This window comes from Leiobunum rupestre, chromosome 9 (genome assembly GCF_980474605.1).
Source record: "Leiobunum rupestre chromosome 9, qqLeiRupe1.1.hap1, whole genome shotgun sequence".
In the NCBI taxonomy this organism is placed as follows: domain Eukaryota; kingdom Metazoa; phylum Arthropoda; class Arachnida; order Opiliones; family Sclerosomatidae; genus Leiobunum; species Leiobunum rupestre.
In genome coordinates this window covers 45,706,052-45,725,418 of record NC_143392.1, presented here as the reverse complement: position 1 = coordinate 45,725,418, position 19,367 = coordinate 45,706,052, and the positions used below count along the sequence as shown (strand labels likewise).

The window sequence follows — 19,367 nt, the reverse complement described above, 5'->3', positions numbered from 1 at the left end:
TACTACTTATGTGGTTATTTACTTTTGTTTATAGAGAGGCTGAAGGTTTGTCTCGATTTTTCATGAACCAGGGCTGCTCATAATTATCTTTTGTCTGGCAAACATACAACACTAGTTAGCTGGTCAATCAAGCTAAATAAATATAATGAAAGAACATAAGCCAAATTCTTAAAACCAAAGAATAATGAGAGTTGCCAGTCCTACAGCAATAGCGTTTAAGTTTTTGCCATGGGTTTGGCTGTTCTAGCTCGGATTTTATAGAATGATCTATAAAGTGTAAAACAATTTAATTACTCACAGGTTTGATTATGGCCTCAAAAGATAAAGATGGAGATAAAGCAATCTGGACATTAGCACCCTCTGGTTATCTCATGAATGCCAATTTGTCATTACAAGATTCCCAAGATGAGAAAAATTCTAATGCTTTCAAGGAAGAAAAGAAAGCTCCTCAGATTAAGCCAAATAGGATGAAAGTATCCAATTCTCTTCCTAGCCATGAAGAAATTATGGCTATCAAACACAAGAAAAAAGTACCCCTAAATATATTTCTATTTTTAATGTGATAACGTGATTAATAAATATAAATTATTGCATTATACCAACAGCTTCTTGCCACTGGAACAGAGCATTTTAATAGCAAACCAATTAAGGGGATTGCATTTTTACAAGAACACGGTCTTTTGAAGGATCCTTTGGATCCACAAGAGGTTGCTACTTTTCTTAGGGATAACCCGAAACTTGAAAAGAAAATGATTGGCGAATATATCAGTAATAGGAAAAATTTTAAAGTCTTAGAAGCATTTGTTAAGTAAGTTAATTGTGGTTAATTTTATTTGTTTTTGAATTCAGTTTGAATTAATGTGTCACAAACCAAGTTGGGAATTAAATTTAGCTTTTCCATTATCAATTATGCACTATTTTTCAAATGATGAAATAAATCTTTCGTACAACTTATACTTTAGTTATGACGCTAAGTAGTTGGGAAAATTGTTTTGATCTGAGGATGAGCTTAGGTAGTGGATCACACTATTAGGCTTGTAAGATGGAATCGTACATTATCAGTAATCAAAATATATTCTTAACAAAACCCTTGGGTAGAATTTCTCTCTAACATGATTTAATAATGTGGTTCAAATAATTCCACCATGAAAGAATCAATTTACTGGGAGTGTCATTGGGTATTTCTCGATATTATAATATTGAATATTTTAATCTACCAAAAGTTTAGTTTACTATCATTGATTATTAAAACATTTTGGCCCTTTTTAACCTCTGTATTGTTTTGTGTTTTATTTCTTTATTTGCTTATTTCCCAATTAGTTCCTTTACATTTGAGGAAACTCGAATTGATGAGGCTTTACGAATGTATTTGGAAACATTCCGTCTACCTGGTGAAGCTCCATTAATATCATTATTATTGGAACATTTTGCTGAACATTGGCATGTAAGTCTATTCCTTCCTGTCTTTTATTCAAGCTAGTTATAATAAAAAGAGAAATGATTAAGTCTACCTATCAGTATTTTAATAAAACATAATTATAACTTTGTAGAATTGAATTGTTTAAAGAAAATTAATTTCAGCAATGAAATTGGTTTTTTTTTTAAATAGAAAAGCAATGGTGAACCGTTTGCAAACAGTGACGCAGCTTTCACATTGGCCTATGCAGTTATCATGTTAAATGTTGATCAGCATAATCACAATGTAAAACGTCAGAACATTCCAATGACGATGGAAGAATTTAAAAAAAACCTTAAGAAAGTTAATGGCAACAAAGATTTTGAAGAAGATATGCTAGAGGAAATTTATATATCAATCAAGTAATTTTTTTGTTTTGATAATTGTGTATAGAGATACATCTCTATTGAGTCTATTTAATTCATATCTGGTGTACATATTTTTTGGAAGAGTTTAGGTTGAAAGTCGTTGGGACAAATTAAGTTTCAAACTCAATCTGGTCCATTGTTTCAGTGGCGATTTTTAAAATAGGCCCACTAGGGCCACGTGGTCTCTGTTAGCCCCAAAAATTACATAGCAATATAAAATCTGAAATATTACTAAAAGTGCCTTATGAGAAAATTGCGCCTAGGGTCTCAAAGGAACGTAATCCACCACTGCATTGTTTGCAAGACGTTTTGAGTATAATATTTTCCTCAATTCATTTGGTGGTTGTAAGAATGAAGTTAACATTCTCTATGTTAAGGTTAACGTTAATAGTTATTGTAGGGAGCTGTTGGCTCATGTGGCTTGCAGGGCTTGCCATCACCCTCCTACGCATTGTAATCCTGCCACCTGAATTAAAGGCTTTAAAAAGTCGCTCGATGACTTAGGCCTAAGGTGGTGCCTTGGGTATTAGCCTAGCTGATTATTATTATTCTGTTGAGACCTTGTCACGTAGATGCCGAGGGTAATTTTTATTTTGGCCGCAAATGATTATTTAATTGTTTAACTTAATTTTTTAATTTTAAAAATTTATCATTTTCATTGAATTTTATATTAATTTTGGTTGCGCCTGATAGACCTTGTCACGTAGACGCCGAGAGTAATTTTTATTTTGGCCGCAAATGATTATTTAATTTTTTAATGTAATTTTAAATTTCTAATTTTTGGGTATTTGCACGTGTTTTGTTGTACTTATTTCCGTCGTGTGTTCGCCGGCAACACAGTTTCGGTGTCCTAATGAATTCCACGTGATATTCCCTTTTTGTATAAAATCAATTACAGTTTTTGTTCATTTTCTCGGTGTTTTCTATTATTGGGCCACTTTGTTTCTGGTTGAGATTAAAAGTATATACTTGATGCGTAAGGCTTGGTACTGTCCTCTAGGTCGCGTTATAGATGGCCCATCGCTTTTTTTAGTATGGGGTTGGGGAGGCGCTGCGCGCCCCCAGCGCTTGAGCGAAGCGAGTGCGCGGCGCCGTCAGGCGCCAATACGGGGAGTTTAGTAACGTCTTTTACGTGTTTTGGAAGTAATTATCTTCATCGGGTTGTCGCCTACACCACGGCTTGTTACTGTTTGTTTAGGTTTCCACTCTACTAACTTTTTAACATTAAGTTAATTAATTTAATTATCATTTTCGACCCAAAAACAAAAGTTTCGTAATCAACGCGTCAAGTGCTACATTCTCCGCCACCCAAAAATACAAAAACACGGTAATTTCCTACAACTAGTACATTTTTAACATTAAGTTAATTAATTTAATTATCATTTGCGGCCCAAAAAATTGTTTCGTAATCTACGCGTCACGCGTCAAGTGCTACATTCTCCGCCACCCAAAAATACAAAACCACGGTAATTCCCTAAAATTAGTACATTTTTAACATTAAGTTAATTAATTTAATTATCATTTGCGGCCCAAAAAAATTAGTTTCGTAATCTACGCGTCAAGTGCTACATTCTCCGCCACCCAAAAATTCAAAAACACGGTAATTCCCTAAAATTAGTACATTTTTAACATTAAGTTAATTAATTTAATTATCATTTGCGGCCCAAAAAAAAATTAGTTTCGTAATCAACGCGTCAAGTGCTACATTCTCCGCCACCCAAAAATACAAAAACACGGTAATTTCCTACAACTAGTACATTTTTAACATTAAGTTAATTAATTTAATTATCATTTGCGGCCCAAAAAATTGTTTCGTAATCTACGCGTCACGCGTCAAGTGCTACATTCTCCGCCACCCAAAAATACAAAACCACGGTAATTCCCTAAAATTAGTACATTTTTAACATTAAGTTAATTAATTTAATTATCATTTGCGGCCCAAAAAAATTAGTTTCGTAATCTACGCGTCAAGTGCTACATTCTCCGCCACCCACAAATACAAAAACACGGTAATTCCCTAAAATTAGTACATTTTTAACATTAAGTTAATTAATTTAATTATCATTTGCGGCCCAAAAAAAAATTAGTTTCGTAATCTACGCGTCAAGTGCTACATTCTCCACCAAAAAAAAACACGAAATTACATGAGGCCGCTGTAGTGCAATTTTGCCTTATGTTTACCTCCCATGGTGTAGTTGATGGAATGACGTTGTGTGTATAATGTGTATTACCATTTCAGTCGTGTATGACTTGTTGTTCTAGTTACTGTATCTAGCTGTCTCTTAAAATCAGGGTTGGCAAATTTTTTATTTTAAATCTGATTTTTTTTATGGATTATTCGATTAAGGTTAAGAATTTCCATAGGTCATTCTTATCAGTAATGGCATTAGTGTAGGCAAGATTTTGATTTGAGAGGGACATAACTACAAAAAAATTAACATTCAACCATATCTTTTAGCAGAATATGTTACAGCTTCTTGGTGGAAAGTATGAAATGAGGTTGGCGAAATTAAACTACAGCGGCCTCCTGTTTTTTTTGGCGGAGATTGTAACAATTGACGCGTAGTTTGCGAAGTGATTTTTTTGGGCCGCAAATGATAATTTTTTTAATTAACTTAATTTTTAAAAAGGAGTCATTTTTGGGGATTAGTAATGTTTTTCTGAAAAATAGTTGCGTCGTGTATCCCCCGACACCACATTTTGGGCGCCCCCCAGCCCCATTCTGATAATTCACGGAGGGCCATCTGGAATCGTACCTAGTAGCATCGTAATTAGAGAAATAGTTAAAAAAATGAGGACCTAAAACTAAGACGTGTAAAACTAACACGAACTGAAAAAAAGAGTGAAAAACGAAACAAACGGTTAGTAACAACACGACGAAGATAATTACATCCAAAACACGTAAAAGACGTTACTATATTCGAAAAATTTACAAAACTTTAAATTTCCCCGTATTGGCGCCTCAACAACCCCATACTAAAAAAAGCTATGGGCCATCTATATCGCGACCAAGAGGACAGTACCAAGCCTTACGCATCAAGTATATAATTTTAAATCATCTAAATAATAACAACAAAAAACGTGGAAAGGCCAAAAAAGTGCAAAATTTTAAATTAAATTAAAAAATGAAATAAGCGTTTGCGACCCAAAAATACAAAACACTTGGAAATTTCCCAAAATTAACAAAACTTTTGCAAAAATAAGGGTACACAGATGTACGTATTTTTTTTATTTTAATTCCTTGCATGATAAGAAATTGAATGGGGCAAAATTGTTTTGGCGGAAATATGTATTAATGGAGATATTTAACATTTAAAATGTACATAAAGAAACGTTATTTTACTATAAAGTATAAATCAGAAATATAATTTTTTTTGTGCAGTAGAACTAATGAAGGAACGTATTAATATGAAAATTAAACTGTCATACGCCTTTTTGTGTGCTTATGGTGTTGGGGAATGCAATGTTGCAGCAGCTTCTAAAAAAGCCAAAAAGAGGTTTTTTAAAGTTCGCTCTTTATGACGAATTAAAATATCTTTAAAATAGCAGAACACGTGTGAAAACGCCATCTAAAACAAAATGAATGTAAAATATAGTAAATGGAACTGCCTCAGAACACACGACGACGAATATCAAGCCTTCCCCTTATTGGAGCCTGACGGCGCCGCACACTCACTTCGCTCGAGTGCTGGGGGCGCGCGGCGCCACCCCAACCCCATTCTTGCTATCACGATGGGCCTTCTAAAACGCGACCTAGCGGACAGAACCTAGCCAAACGTACCTAGTATAGTCCAACCGCCAAATGAGCGCGAAAACTGTGAAATCGTACCAAGTGAAAGCGTAACGTTGTGGAATTGTAACCTAGTAAAATCGTAACTGGACGAAATAGTTTTGGTTAGTTTGTGCGCTGAAGTCAGTCGTCGGGTATTCTACGTTATCTTAAAGTTTGAAATAAGGAATTTTTAGTAAAAATCCATTGAAATTTTCATTAATGTTCAAAACTTTACGTTTGCGCGCTACTCACAGCGAAATATTATTTTGGGCGCGTGCAGAGAGCCATGAATGAAACTTAATTTACGTTGATTATTTTATTAAAACTAGCGTTAAAATTAGGGGTCATCCATACATCAAGTGTTTCGTAACTTCTAAACGGCGGCCCAAAACGAAAAAATGTCATAGAACATTTTCGTCTTAAAATAATCTGTAGAACCCGTAGGTCTTCGCTCATACCACCCTTTTTGAAACACCCTGTATACCATTGAAAATTACTAACTTTATGGCTTTATAATAATTTTTCTTTTCAGAGGTGAAGAAATTGTTATGCCAGCTGAACAAGTTGGTCTGGTTCGAGAAAATTACCTCTGGAAGGTAATAAAATAGTTGAACTGTGAAACAAATTAATGTACATTAGTGTCGGCCGATATTGTAATTTACACGATACCGATTATTTAACAGATATTGTAGGTTTGGGAAATCGTCACAAACTCATTTCTAACCGATTATTCCTGATACCAATTTCTATCTGATAATTCCTGATACTGATATCTAACTGTTTATTATCGATATCTAACGTATACACTATTATAAGTTTTGGAATTATGTAGTTGGGTTTGGTCTGATCAAGTGGTTGAAAATTCATCTAAAATATTGTTAACTATATTGAAAGTCTCAAATCTTAAGACTTAATCTAAGGAGTAATGATTATTATTATTGTTATTCAGGTTTTTCGTGAGTGAAATTAGAAACTTTCGGGCAATTTGGTATTTTATTTGTATATTGTTGTGAGTTATAAACCTCTTATGGTTTAACTCTTTTTAGGCATGGAAATTTCAACCCCAATTGGCATAAAACATTTTTGTCTTATTTTAAGTCCTTAGTCTTATAGTATTTCAGTTTGGTAGGTAGGTTACTAACAAACACTGGTAAAACTTTTTCTCGTTGTTCTAGGTTCTTTTGAGGAGAGGAACAAGTAAAGAAGGTGCATTTTCACATGCACCAAATGGCCTCTTTGACCATGATCTATTTTCCTTATCATGGGGTCCAACTGTAGCTGCATTGTCTTATGTTTTTGATAAAACATCTGATGGTCTGATTATTCAGAAATCCATAGCTGGTTTCCGGAAGTGTGCTATGATATCTGCACATTATGGCATGAGTGATGTCTTTGATTATTTGGTCATTTCTCTTTGCAAATACACTACCTTAAGCTCGACTGAGGTAAAAATATTTAACTTCTATTATTGTTTTATAGACATTATATCAATTTTATTTCATTTAAAGTCTCCTGAGAATTTGGCTGTAGCGTTTGGATCAAACAGCAAAGCCCAACTTGCTGCCAGCACAGTTTTCAATTTGGCTCATCGTCATGGAGATATCTTGAGAGAAGGGTGGAAAAATCTCCTAGATTGTGTCCTCCAACTTTTTAAAGCAAAACTTCTTCCAAAATCTATGATTGAGGTACTGGAATTGTTTATTTATTTAAAACAAGTGACTAGTGTATCATTTTCTACTCTTGTAATAGGGTCGCTATATAGAATCAAAAGACAGTTATCACCCCAGAAAATATACAAAGTATCTGTTGTTAAGTTAAATGTCCAGAGAAAATATTTCACTAGTGGCTCAAAACTATAATTGGTCTGCGAAGCTGTAATTTTTTATGGCGCTTAAAACTGTTTATTGTAACACGCTTTTGAAATTGATAATTTTAATGAAAATGTTTATCAAGATGCTTTTTCTGTAATACCCTATCATTTCATGTTCTATGATTATAACTCTGCTACACCCAGGGCTTGTGCACTGACAAGCAAGGGCATCGGCATACCTACCATACGACGATGCTCTCCCCCCCCCTCGCAGGGGGTGACCAGATTGGTCAACTACTGTGAGAGTTCGGGGAGGCGGCTGGTCATTGGTTGCGATGCTAATGCGCACCACAAAATCTGGGGCAGCACAGACTGCAACCAGCGTGGTAACAACTTAATGGAAAATATCTGGTTAGTACCAGACATTTTGAATAAGAACAATGTACCAACTTTTGTTACTTCTAACAGAAGTGAGGTCATTGATCTCACACTGTGTACAGTAAATGTCGCAGATAAAATCAAGAACTGGCATGTGTCTAACGAACCGTCTTTGTCGGATCACAGACACATTTGCTTTAATATTCTGGTCAAACCTGTATGGGCTTGTACCGCTATTCGTAACCCTAGGGGCACAGATTGGTCCGGTTAAAAGGAAGACTTAAGTTTCTTCCTTAAGGGTGATAAGCCACGGCTGTCATCGGTGTTGGATTTTGATTTGGCTGTTGAACGCGTTCAACAGTCCATTATCGACTCCTATCACCGCAACTGTCCAGCAAAGCCTGCCAACCGGCCAAGGCTGGTGCCTTCCTGGAACAACGAGATTGGCAGGCTGCGCATAGAAACTCGTAGGCTCTTTAATAGGGCAAAGAAGGGGGGTGATTGGGATGCCTATAAACGCACCCTCACCACCTACCACAAGTCTATCCGCGATGCCAAGAAGGCTTCATGGAGAGACTTCTGTGAAAACATAGCGGATGTTCCCAGTACGGCCAAATTCATGAAAATTTTGGCACACGATAATACTAAGCATCTTGACACCATTAAGTTGAAAGATGGTAGCTTTCCACGTCCGGTAAGGACACTGACACATATGTTAGATGTACACTTTCCGGACTCTAAGCTCACTAGCAATGGTAACACTGACACTCGCCCTTTGAGGATCAATCGAACCAAAAGGGAAGATTGGGCAGTGGCGAATAAGGTCGTCACGCATTCCAGACTTATATGGGCTGTAAAGTCATTTAAACCCTATAAGTCCCCAGGACCGGATGGGATTTTTCCTATCCTCTTACAGGAGGGCGTTGATATTCTATGCCCTATGCTGCTGATAATCTACAGGGCTTGTATTGCTCTAGGGCATTTACCTAGCACCTGGAAGCTTTCTCAAGCAATCTTCATACCTTAGCCTGGTAAATCTGATTACCTGGAAGCTAAGGCATTTAGGCCAATTGGTCTTACCTCTTCTCTCCTAAAAATTCTGGAGAAAATGGTGGACAACTGTATTAGAGAGGAGGTTCTTTGCAACTCTCCTCTGTCGGCTGCGCAGCATGCCTACCAGAAGGGCAGGTCTACTGAGACCGCCCTGCATGGTATCAGCAGCTGCCTGGAAAAAGCAGTTGAGCACAAGGAAATTGCGTTAGCAGTTTTTCTTGATATTGAGGGAGCCTTTGATAAGGTCTCCAGCGCAGTTATACTTAAGGCTGCAAAAAGGTTTGGTATCAATGACACATTGTGCCTTTGGATCAAATCTATGTTAACTGACCGGAAAGTGACATCCTCCTTGCTGGGTGACTCCCTTACGGTCTCCACCAGTCGTGGTTGCCCACAGGGGGGCGTTCTTTCTCCCCTTCTGTGGTGCCTGGTGGTGGATGAACTCGTTCGGAGGTTGAACAGGGGAGGATGCCGCGGTTTCGGTTACGCCGATGATATTGCTGTCATCATTACTGGGAAATTCCCGGTAATGAGGAGGGCCCTAGCATCAGTTGAGAGCTGGTGCAGGGAGGTCAACCTCATGGTTAATCCTAATAAAACTGTCTTGGTTCCTTTTACTCGTAGAAGGATAAAAGGCATGTTTGAGGGTATTTCCTTATTTGGAAAGGACCTAGTTGAGAGCACCGAGGTGAAGTACCTCGGGGTCATCCTGGATAGCAAACTAACATGGAAACCACACCTTGACTACATAGTCAAGAGGGGCAAAATGTTATTTTGGAGAACTAGAAGTGCAGTTAGCAAGACCAGGGCTGTGTACTGGCTGTACACCATGATCATCAGACCTATCCTGTCTTATTCAGCTGTGGTCTGGTGTGCAGTTTGATCTGCGCACTCTGCAAAGGCTGGCTTGTGTCGGCATTACAGGAGCGATGAGAACAGCCCCAAGCGCTTCTCTGGAAATTCTCCTGAATATGCTTCCTCTCCACCTTTTTATTGAGGAAGCTGCCCTTTTAGGTGCCTATAGGCTTAACCAAAATGGCTGGTGGAAGGCTAATAATTGGGAGCATAGCCACACCAAGCTCTTCCGAGATATTTCCAATCAGATGCCGATTTTAACAATGGGTTCTGATCTGATGGTTACTAAACTCCACTTCAGTAAACCTTTTGAGGTCAACTTCCCTAGCCGTGCGGAGTGGAGTCACTTGACCCTCGGTACCAGAGGAGAGATCGTCTGGTTCACTGATGGGTCTAAGACCCACTATGGCACTGGTGCGGGGATGTATTGCCTTACTAATAATTTTGGCTTTTATGAAAGCCTAGGGATACACACTAGTGTATTCCAGGCTGAAATTTTTGCCATTTGCTCCTGTGTTGCTTACTGTTTACATCAGGGGTATCATGGGAAGGTTATCCAGATTTATTCAGATAACCAGGCTGCTCTTAGAGCTCTCAGCCAGTATAGTATTCTTTCTAAACTGGTTTTTAGCTGCTTAGATTTCCTCTGCACTCTTGGGTTGCACAATAAAGTTCAACTTTGTTGGGTACCTGGGCATAAGGGGCATCTTGGGAACGAAAGGGCCGACGCCTTGGCCAAGGAAGGTGCGAGGGCTGGGTTCATTGGTCCAGAACCTGCTCTCCCCATCTCCCGTGGACTTGTACGCGGCTTGATCTCCAAGTTTATGTCAGATCGTCAACTCAGACAATGGTCTGAAATTGAGGGTCAAAGGCAGGCCAAAGAGTTTACTCTTGACCCTTCTAGGGAGAGAGCCAGAGAATTACTCTCGCTCTCTAGGTTTAGTATTAGGATTTTTACTGGCCTACTTACAGGCCACTGCCATCTAAACAGACATTTAACGCTTATCGGGGTCAGTGATGACCCGATTTGCAGATCTTGTCTAGTTGAGGAGGAAACTGCCTCACATGTACTCTGTAGCTGCGATTACTATGCAGCCCAGAGGTTTGAGCATTTGGGTATGCATCGGTTGGAGACGTATGACGTCTCTAATATCACGGCCGGGCAGATTTTAGGCTTTATGTCGGCAATAGGACTTATTTAAGTCACCCAGTTTGGGGATGCACAATGGACCGTAGGTCGAAGTGTTTGGCTTGCCACCCCACTCAATAATAATAACAATCATTTCAAGAGCCATGCTGCATTCTACTAGGTAACCCCCAAAGAACAGTCGCTTGGAAAAATGTAAATGCTTCAAAATGGATTTTAATACAGTTTCCTTTTTGATGTAATAAACTAACAATTATCTATATGCAGTGTGTAATTTGTGGAACTGAGTTCAGTAATTTAAGCAAGATAAAAAGTGGGCTTGTTAAAAATTTTAAAATTACCCCCAAATGGTCCACACGTTTTTAGAAGCTAACAATTAAATATATCTTTTTTTTTGTCTAAATTACTAGGCAGAAGACTTCATTGCTCCCAGTGGTATGATTTCATTAATCAGAGAAGACATTCCAGTCATTCCTCGAAATGAGTCCGGTCTTCTTAGTTCGTTTTATTCCTACATAACTTTGACATCTGATTCTCAAATGTCTAAAGCACCTACTATGGAAGAAGAAGCTATGAAAGAAGCTGCTACTAACTGTATTCAGGATTGTCACCCTGAGCAACTTCTTACTGAAAGTAAATTCTTGAGAATTGACTCCCTCCAAGAAATGATGAAGGTATGTATAATTTAAATTACATTTAATAAGCTGTGCTTGATTGTTTTAAACGCTTCTTTAGGCTCTAATCTATCAAAGCCAGGGTCCAGATAGTACCAGCTCTCTCAGTGGAGTATTTGAGGAAGATTCAACTGTGTTCATGCTTGAGCTGTTGATATCAATAGTTCTTCAAAATAGGTTTGAAAATTTTTAAGTCAATTAAAAATTAAGAATAATCTTTCATTCTTCAAACCCACAAACTGGATGGAAAAATTAGTTTTGTAGCTATTTTTAATATTATTATATCCACAGATTACTGCTTAGAATTTTTAATCCCTGTAACCAATTTAATCCTTTTATCCATAAAGAAAATTAATCTAATAAGTATTTAATTTCAAATTTAAAGTTTTCTATTTTTATTAATTTATTTGGGTGATTGTTCTAGGAGTCCCATTGTGTTTCTATATTGATAAACCTCATATTTTACATTAAATGTTGATAAAACTACATTTAGCATAAGAATTTACGTACTTTTAAACTTTTTTAAACTCGTGCGAGATAAATATTTTTTTCAGTTATGTTGCATGCAAACTTAAACACATTTTCAAATTCTTGAAATATTTAAGTTGTAAATTTTTAATTCACTGTGAATAATTTTAAAAGTATGATTTTAACTTTTATGAAGTTACTACTAATTTTAATCCAATTTTTTTCAGAGACAGAATTAACTTTATTTGGCCTGCAGTTCAAGATCATTTGTTCAGTTTGATGATGGGTGCCTCTAATAAGGATTTCTTTTATCTATTGGAGAGAGCAGTTATAGGATTATTACGAATTTGTATTAGAATGATGAGAAAGGAGGAAATGGGTGCTCAAGTTCTTCGATCTCTGAGAATGCTTTTGCATTTAAAAGCCAGCACTATTCAGCAGATATCAAGGCAAATCTCCTATGCAATTTATGAACTCCTCAGGACTAGTGCAGCAAATATTCATAGTACGTCTGATTGGACTACTATATTTACTTTGATTGAATCTGTTGGGGCTGGAGCAAAACCTCCCGAAAGCTACTGTCTTCCTCCACCAGTTAGCTTAGATGATACAGCTTCAGACCCAGGTGCAAAGTCGGACAGTGAATTGAGTGTTGGTAGACAAACAATTGATTCAGGTCAAGGATCAGACAGAGGTTATACATCAGATGGTGAGCTATATGAAGCGTCAAATAGTCCTAGTCATAACTATCAAAAATTTCAACGTGGACATAGAGGTAGTTTGGATAGCGTGGCTAGTAACAGTGGATGGATTTTGGTATGTTAGTCATTATTATGTAATTTTGTTCCTTAAAAAATACTTAATTTGCTTTTCTAGGTTGGGAAAGAAGGTGATATAGAAGGAATGCAATTTCGTCCTTTACCCGTAAATCAGTTCAACATAATTTTGGAGCTAGAGATGCAGGCTCATGATCCTTATTCGTTTGTTAAATGTTGCGAGTCTTTGGCTTTTCTTGTGAGAGATGTTGCTCATATCACACCATTCAATTTCGAGAGCTGTGTTCATTGTATTAGAACTTTCGTAGAAGCCAGCCTAGATGGAGGTACTTTTTTGTTATCAACAAGTCAAGGTTTTAGAATATTGCTTTGGCTTTAATCAGTATATCGTTAGAAGTGGTACTAGTTTTATTATAGCTATGAAAAATCTGTATAAAATGCCAAGTAAAAGGAGCAACAATTTGATTGAAACTAAGCTTTATTGCGGGGCTAAAAAGATTTAGGACTTTATGTTGATAGGCCCTCTAGGTGAACATACTAAAGGGTTAAACAAAACAATTAGAAAATTTTATTGATATTGCTAAAACAATAGGGATAGACCGCAGACATGACTAAAAAAGGACTTTTTAGTGTAGAAAGCACATATTCAAATTACCAGCTTTTCTAGTGTAAATAAGCAATTGCTCAAATCCTTAAAGAAATTAATTTATAGCTGTAATAATTATTTTGCTGCTATTAGTTCTGTTGTAAGTTTTTGTTTATTTTCGAAGGATTTAATTTTAACAACAAAAATTTGCGAATTGGTAAAGAATCAAAAGATAAGAAAAGTCCAAGACTGCCTACCAAAAGAAGAGATGTAAATAGAAGCAAGCATACTCGTTCTAGTCCCAGTCATAGCACTCAAGGTTATGAAGCAGATGATGAAGATAAAATTGAAAAACTTCCTTCTGGGTACCAAGAAGGCTCTATTCAGGTACGAAAAATTTTTAGTTCTATTCATTAAACTTAATTAGTACTTAAATATTTCACATTTTCAGCTCTTAGATCTTATGCATACTTTGCATACTAGAGCCTCATCTATTTTCCAATCCTGGACCAGGGAAGATGATGATTTTGATAAAGAAGTAAATTTGTGGATTAATTGCTGGTGCCCACTACTTCAAGGTATTAATTAAACATTTCACTTATTCATTGTTTAGCAGATTTACAAGATGAATTTTTTTTTTCCTTTTTGAGGTATTGCAAGGCTGTGCTGTGATAAACGACGAAATGTACGAACATCCGCATTGACATACTTGCAAAGGGCTTTGCTAGTGCATGATCTCCAAGCCCTGACAGCTATAGAATGGGAAGCATGCTTTAATCAAGTAAGTTCAACATCAATTAAACTATTAAGAATGTGAGTGTTTAATCATTTTCACATTTTTTTTTAATTCCCGAAACTTATAGGTGCTCTTTCCATTGTTGGCGAAGTTGCTGGAAACCATAAACTCTCAAGATCCAAGTGGTATGGAAGAAACCAGAGTTAGAGGTGCAACACTTTTGTGCAAGGTAAAGTTAACTTATGGTTTTCCAAATTTTCGGTAATTTTATAGTTTTGAATAATAGGTGTTCCTTCAACATTTGAACCCCTTGTTATCACTTCCCACATTTACCGCTTTGTGGCTAACCATTTTAGACTTCATGGATAAGTATATGCATGCTGAAAAGGGTGATTTATTGGTAAGTTTTATGCAGCTTAGTTAAACATAAATGTTTTCCGCATAAAAAATCAAAACCATTTATAATTGTAGAAAGAAGCCATTCCTGAACTTCTAAAAAATATGCTTCTAGTAATGGAAACTGCTGGAATATTTAACCATCCAGAAGATGGAGCCAGTGTTGAAGATCAGCAGTTGTGGCACATAACTTGGGATAGAATTGATTCTTTTTTGCCTAATTTAAAAGATGAGCTTTTTAAACCTTTACCCAATACCCAACAAGTGGAAAGCAGTGAGCCACAGCCTGTTATTTCAGAAATAACTCAACTGTTTTCATCAGACACTGTGCTTCAAATGCCTTTTGATGATGTTCCGCCAAAAGAAACAGAAAAAAATACTCCGTTCATAGCTCGACCATCATCTCCATTTCAAAATTATGAACATCCTTCGGCATCTATTCAACCTGCGTCATTTGGTACATCAACAGGGCATTCCATGATGACTACATCCACCAGTACGTCTCCCTCTGTGATTTTGCATCCACCAATGGCACCTCAGGGATCTGGAATTCCAACATCCTGGCAGTATCAGCAAGGATCTCCTGGATCATCACTACCACTTTTTATTGATTCAGCTATTGTGAGACCAAGTGCACCAGTGCCAATCTTCACGCAAGTAAGATATGAACTGTTAAACATTCCTTTGTTACTCCTTATCAACGTATTGGAGAATCAGATGAGTTAATTTTTACAATAGATAATGAAAAACTGTGTAGAATAATATTTAACCTACAATACTGCACATATTCTGTGAATGTTTCCTTTTATCTTAATATCTTGGTCTAAACTGACGACGTGAGGGCAATGGATAGCTGTATTTGCTCTGTTAATAACATTGAAAATGTTATTAATATATTACCAGCAAAAACAATTATGATAAATTTTCTCTAAGTTTAAAAACATAAATATAAATTGTAAGATGGTACTCATAATTTTCAAGTAATTGAAAACTCACTAGTAAGGATTGAGAGTGTAACAATGCATTGTACTACATAATTATTAAAATAATAATACTAGGCTCATTTATGTTAAAAATACTAGAGGTAGACTTCTTATGAAATAGCAATTTTTGTTATTTACAATGACTATTTTTTTAGGTACCACCTGCTCCGATATCAAAGTTACCTGGACCCAGATAGTTAAATGTTTAGAAATGAATGTGGTAGACTACGCAAACAAAGAATTATCTAATTGTATAAGATGTAAATTAAATTCAGATAAGCTATTGTTTTATAAAAGTTAATGGACTAGTTTAATCTTCATTAAGTAAACTGGTCAACGTATTAAAAGGTTTTAAATTGGAATTGTATATTTTCAATTAAATGTTTATATCAATTTGTTTATAAAACTGAAATTTGAAAATCTGTAAATGATTCTTATAATATTTATGACTAAAAATATATAATGTTAAATTTTAAACTTTTTTGAATATTTCTACAATAAATATTAAAATTTTTTAGCAAACACTAATTATATTAATTAATAGTTTTCAATCAACTCCACCGTTCAAATAAGTAATGGAAAATATGGTGGGAAATGATTTTTCTATGGTTTAAATGTTCACAATTTGCCAGACCAACTACATGTGGGCTTTCTACTTCAATATCTAAACAAATAACAATTTTTTTTACAACTAGTTCCAGAAAAATAATTCCGGTGAAGTTAACTACAGCAACCTCATTGATTTTAATTGTTATTTTGTTTGCACCCGATAGACCTTGTCACGTAGATAGCGTGGGTATTTTTTATTTTGGCCACAAATGATTATTTAATTTTTTAATTTAATTTAAAAAAATTTAACGTTTTTTGTTGTTATTAATTTCGTCGTGTGTTCGCCGACACCGCGTGTTTTTCAGTCCTAATAATTTCCACGTGGTATTCCGGTAGTTTGGGGGGAAAATAAATTTCCACGTGGTATTCCGGTAGTTTGTTAAATAAATAACAAGTTTTCTTAATTTTGGGAAATTTCAAGGTGTTTTGGTTTTTTTTTGGCCGCAAACGATTATTTCATTTTAATTTAATTTAAAAAATTTCATTTTTTTGGGTCTTTTTACAAATTTTGTTATTATTTTCGTCGTGTGTTCGCCGACACTTTTAGTTTCGGTAGCCCACACCACGTGTTGTTCACTCCGAATAATTTAAACGTGATATTGCGCTACTTTCTTATTGTTATTTGCGTTGTTGATTCACATAATCTCCACGTGACATTCTGCGAGTTTCTAAGAATCTATGTTTCCCACGCCCGACAAAACTTGGTAGGGTATGCCTAGGTACTGTCGTCTAGGTTGCGTTATAGAAGGCCGATCGCTTTTTTTAGTATGGGGCTGGGGTGGCGCCGCCAACACGAGAGCTTATACTTATACTAACACGAAAAACTGTTCTTCAGCAGTATGGTGTGATAGGCCTCCGGTGGTATGGTCTTTGTTACTAGGTACACCGGGCTATAAATTCTAACACACTGTCGGCGAGCACTCGACAAAAATAATTTCAACCCAAAATCTAGGAACTTGCAAAAATTTTCAAAACTTTTAACTTTATTAAATAAAACATTAAATCTTCATTTGCGGCCCTAAAAAAATACCATCGTAATATCCGCGTCAAACTATCGTATCCGCCGAAAATAATTATAAAACAAGATGAGGTTGCTGTAGTTTACTTTTGCCAATAATTCCTTTTATTTTTTTTAAAAGGGTTGGAAAAAACCTCGTTTGTTTTTATTAAAAACGCAAAAAAAAACCTTTTTTTTATTTAAATAATTTTTTTAAAACCCTGCGTTATCTATTTTTCGCTTTTGTTTAACCGTGCATACATTACACATCACGTTACCAGAACAAAGTTTTAGTTTTGGTTTCGTTTCTGTAGCGACTATGAAAATGCCTCGAAAATTTTATAGAAAAAATAGGAAATTTTCAAGGGAATTATAGGACGAAACATTATGTGAAAAAATGTATTCTTATCGAAAAACAGTAGATAAAAAATGAAATATGGGATGAAGAAGGGTACACGACGACGGAATGTTTTCGGGTTATATATTACACGAGAAAACATAAGGACATTATAGGAAGGTATTTAAAATATAGGAAAAGTGGTCACCTTGTAAATGTTTTAGAAATGTAATCATTTTCAGCCGCTTTTGTAATTACTTTCAAGGCTGGAGAGGGTGTGGGATTTACTGGTTTGGCTAGAGCATAGAGATAGAAAAGAAATAGTGGGAAGATTACCGCGTTAAGCCACCCCTGTTTTTGACCGGGAAAATTCATCAACTACCGCGCGTGTATGAAAGCGGAGATGGGCAGAATTTTTCTCTCCTATCTTGTGCCGTCCCCGTTCTTCTCCAAAGGCGTCGGACGAACACGCAGCCAAATTTTATCTTTCCTCTCTTGTGCCGGCTCCGCTCTTCCCTCCCCCAAAGGCGACGGACGAACACGCAAAAATTTTCCCATCGAGATCACGACAATGAGGGCTCCACTCACTCGCTTCGCTCACTCGTTCCGCTCAATAAAGTATTAAGTGGGCTGTTACGTTTTAATAAATAATTAACGGATTTTGTTCAGTTTTATTTTTTTTAACCTGACTTGACATATTTGTAAAACATATAGTACTCTAATATATGATAATAAAATACGCGAAAAAGTAGATTAGTCCATATTTAAAAGGGATAATATCTAAATCCTAAACAAATTTGAAGAAATTAAAAAACTTACTAATAACTCGTACCGATAGGTCTTCGAGCGAATCTCGGATCAAATAGATCTTCGAGTAATAAACTACATAAAAACTAAATAAAATAGCCAGAAATTCCAACGGTAGACCGGTTTCGTTCTATTTGGAACTCATCAGTATAGTGCGGGAAATCTGGCTGGCGACTGTTATATCGAAAAGATAAACTAAGCCTAAACATTAAAAATTTCAAAACGCGTTGCATAGCAACGGAAAGCCGAAAAGGGGGGAGTGTGGTGAAGAATAGTATATACGATAAGTTAAGTTAGAAGAGACCACCTATGGACTGTGAGAACAGGGTTAGTACACGACCTGGAATACCTGGAAAACCTGGAAAAGTCAGGGAATTTAAAAATGTTTCCAAAAGGTCAGGGAAACGTCAGGGAATTTGAAAATTATTCCCAATGGTCAGGGAATAGTCAGGGAAATTTAAAATGGTCCGAAATAGTAAGGCAATTTTAAAATGACCCCAAAAATAAATCCGGAAAATAAATTTTTGAAAAATGTCTTAAAAATACATAATTAACATTTTACAAGATTTTACCTAAAAACATAAATTTATTCTACAAAAATGGTCAGGGAAATTTGGCAATTTAGTCAGGGAAAACCTGGATATGTCAGGGAATTTTATTCCGTAAATTTTGTACGAACCCTGGAGAAGGATGATAAAATACGCGAAAAAGTAGATTAGTCCATATTTAAAAGGGATAATATATCTAAATCCTAAACAAATTTGAAGAAATTAAAAAAAAACTTACTAATAACTCGTACCGATAGGTCTTCGAGCGAATCTCTGATCAAATAGATCTTCGAGTAATAAACTACATAAAAACTAAATAAAATAGCCAGAAATTCCAACGGTAGACCGTTGGAATTTCGCGTACCGTATTATTTTTCAGTTTTCTTTCGCGTATTGAAAGTTAGCGGGTTTTGCTGGGTTTTTAAATCTTAGTTAGCTCTTTAGTCGGCTAATTAAAGAACCAACTCAAAGTTAGCTCTCCCAAAAGTTATTATGAAGAATCGTCAGAAGGAAATAAAAATACGAAGTTTTCTGAAGAAGGTTTTGTTATGGTGCCGTACTTTTATTGCGTGCAAATTAAAAAAAACCCCGGGCGAAGCCGGGTATTAAAG

At 36.0% G+C, this 19,367-nt stretch overlaps 1 protein-coding gene across 2 annotated transcripts in view; it reads left to right on the top strand.

Annotated features, from left to right (window-relative positions):
- garz (Sec7 domain-containing protein garz) overlaps positions 1-15,754 on the top strand; it is a 29,583-nt gene extending 13,829 nt beyond the window's left edge. For both annotated transcript variants that reach the window (XM_090159441.1, XM_090159442.1), the window contains exons 13-30: positions 301-530; positions 606-808; positions 1,321-1,444; positions 1,610-1,818; positions 6,129-6,192; positions 6,772-7,041; positions 7,105-7,281; positions 11,250-11,513; positions 11,575-11,690; positions 12,209-12,797; positions 12,858-13,083; positions 13,528-13,730; positions 13,795-13,921; positions 13,994-14,124; positions 14,207-14,308; positions 14,366-14,479; positions 14,551-15,132; positions 15,614-15,754. In XM_090159441.1, the coding sequence (XP_090015567.1) occupies positions 301-530; positions 606-808; positions 1,321-1,444; positions 1,610-1,818; positions 6,129-6,192; positions 6,772-7,041; positions 7,105-7,281; positions 11,250-11,513; positions 11,575-11,690; positions 12,209-12,797; positions 12,858-13,083; positions 13,528-13,730; positions 13,795-13,921; positions 13,994-14,124; positions 14,207-14,308; positions 14,366-14,479; positions 14,551-15,132; positions 15,614-15,655 (3,773 nt within the window). In that variant the 3' untranslated portion in view covers positions 15,656-15,754. The remainder of the gene's footprint in view (positions 1-300; positions 531-605; positions 809-1,320; positions 1,445-1,609; positions 1,819-6,128; positions 6,193-6,771; positions 7,042-7,104; positions 7,282-11,249; positions 11,514-11,574; positions 11,691-12,208; positions 12,798-12,857; positions 13,084-13,527; positions 13,731-13,794; positions 13,922-13,993; positions 14,125-14,206; positions 14,309-14,365; positions 14,480-14,550; positions 15,133-15,613) is intronic.
- Positions 15,755-19,367: the final 3,613 nt, after the last annotated feature.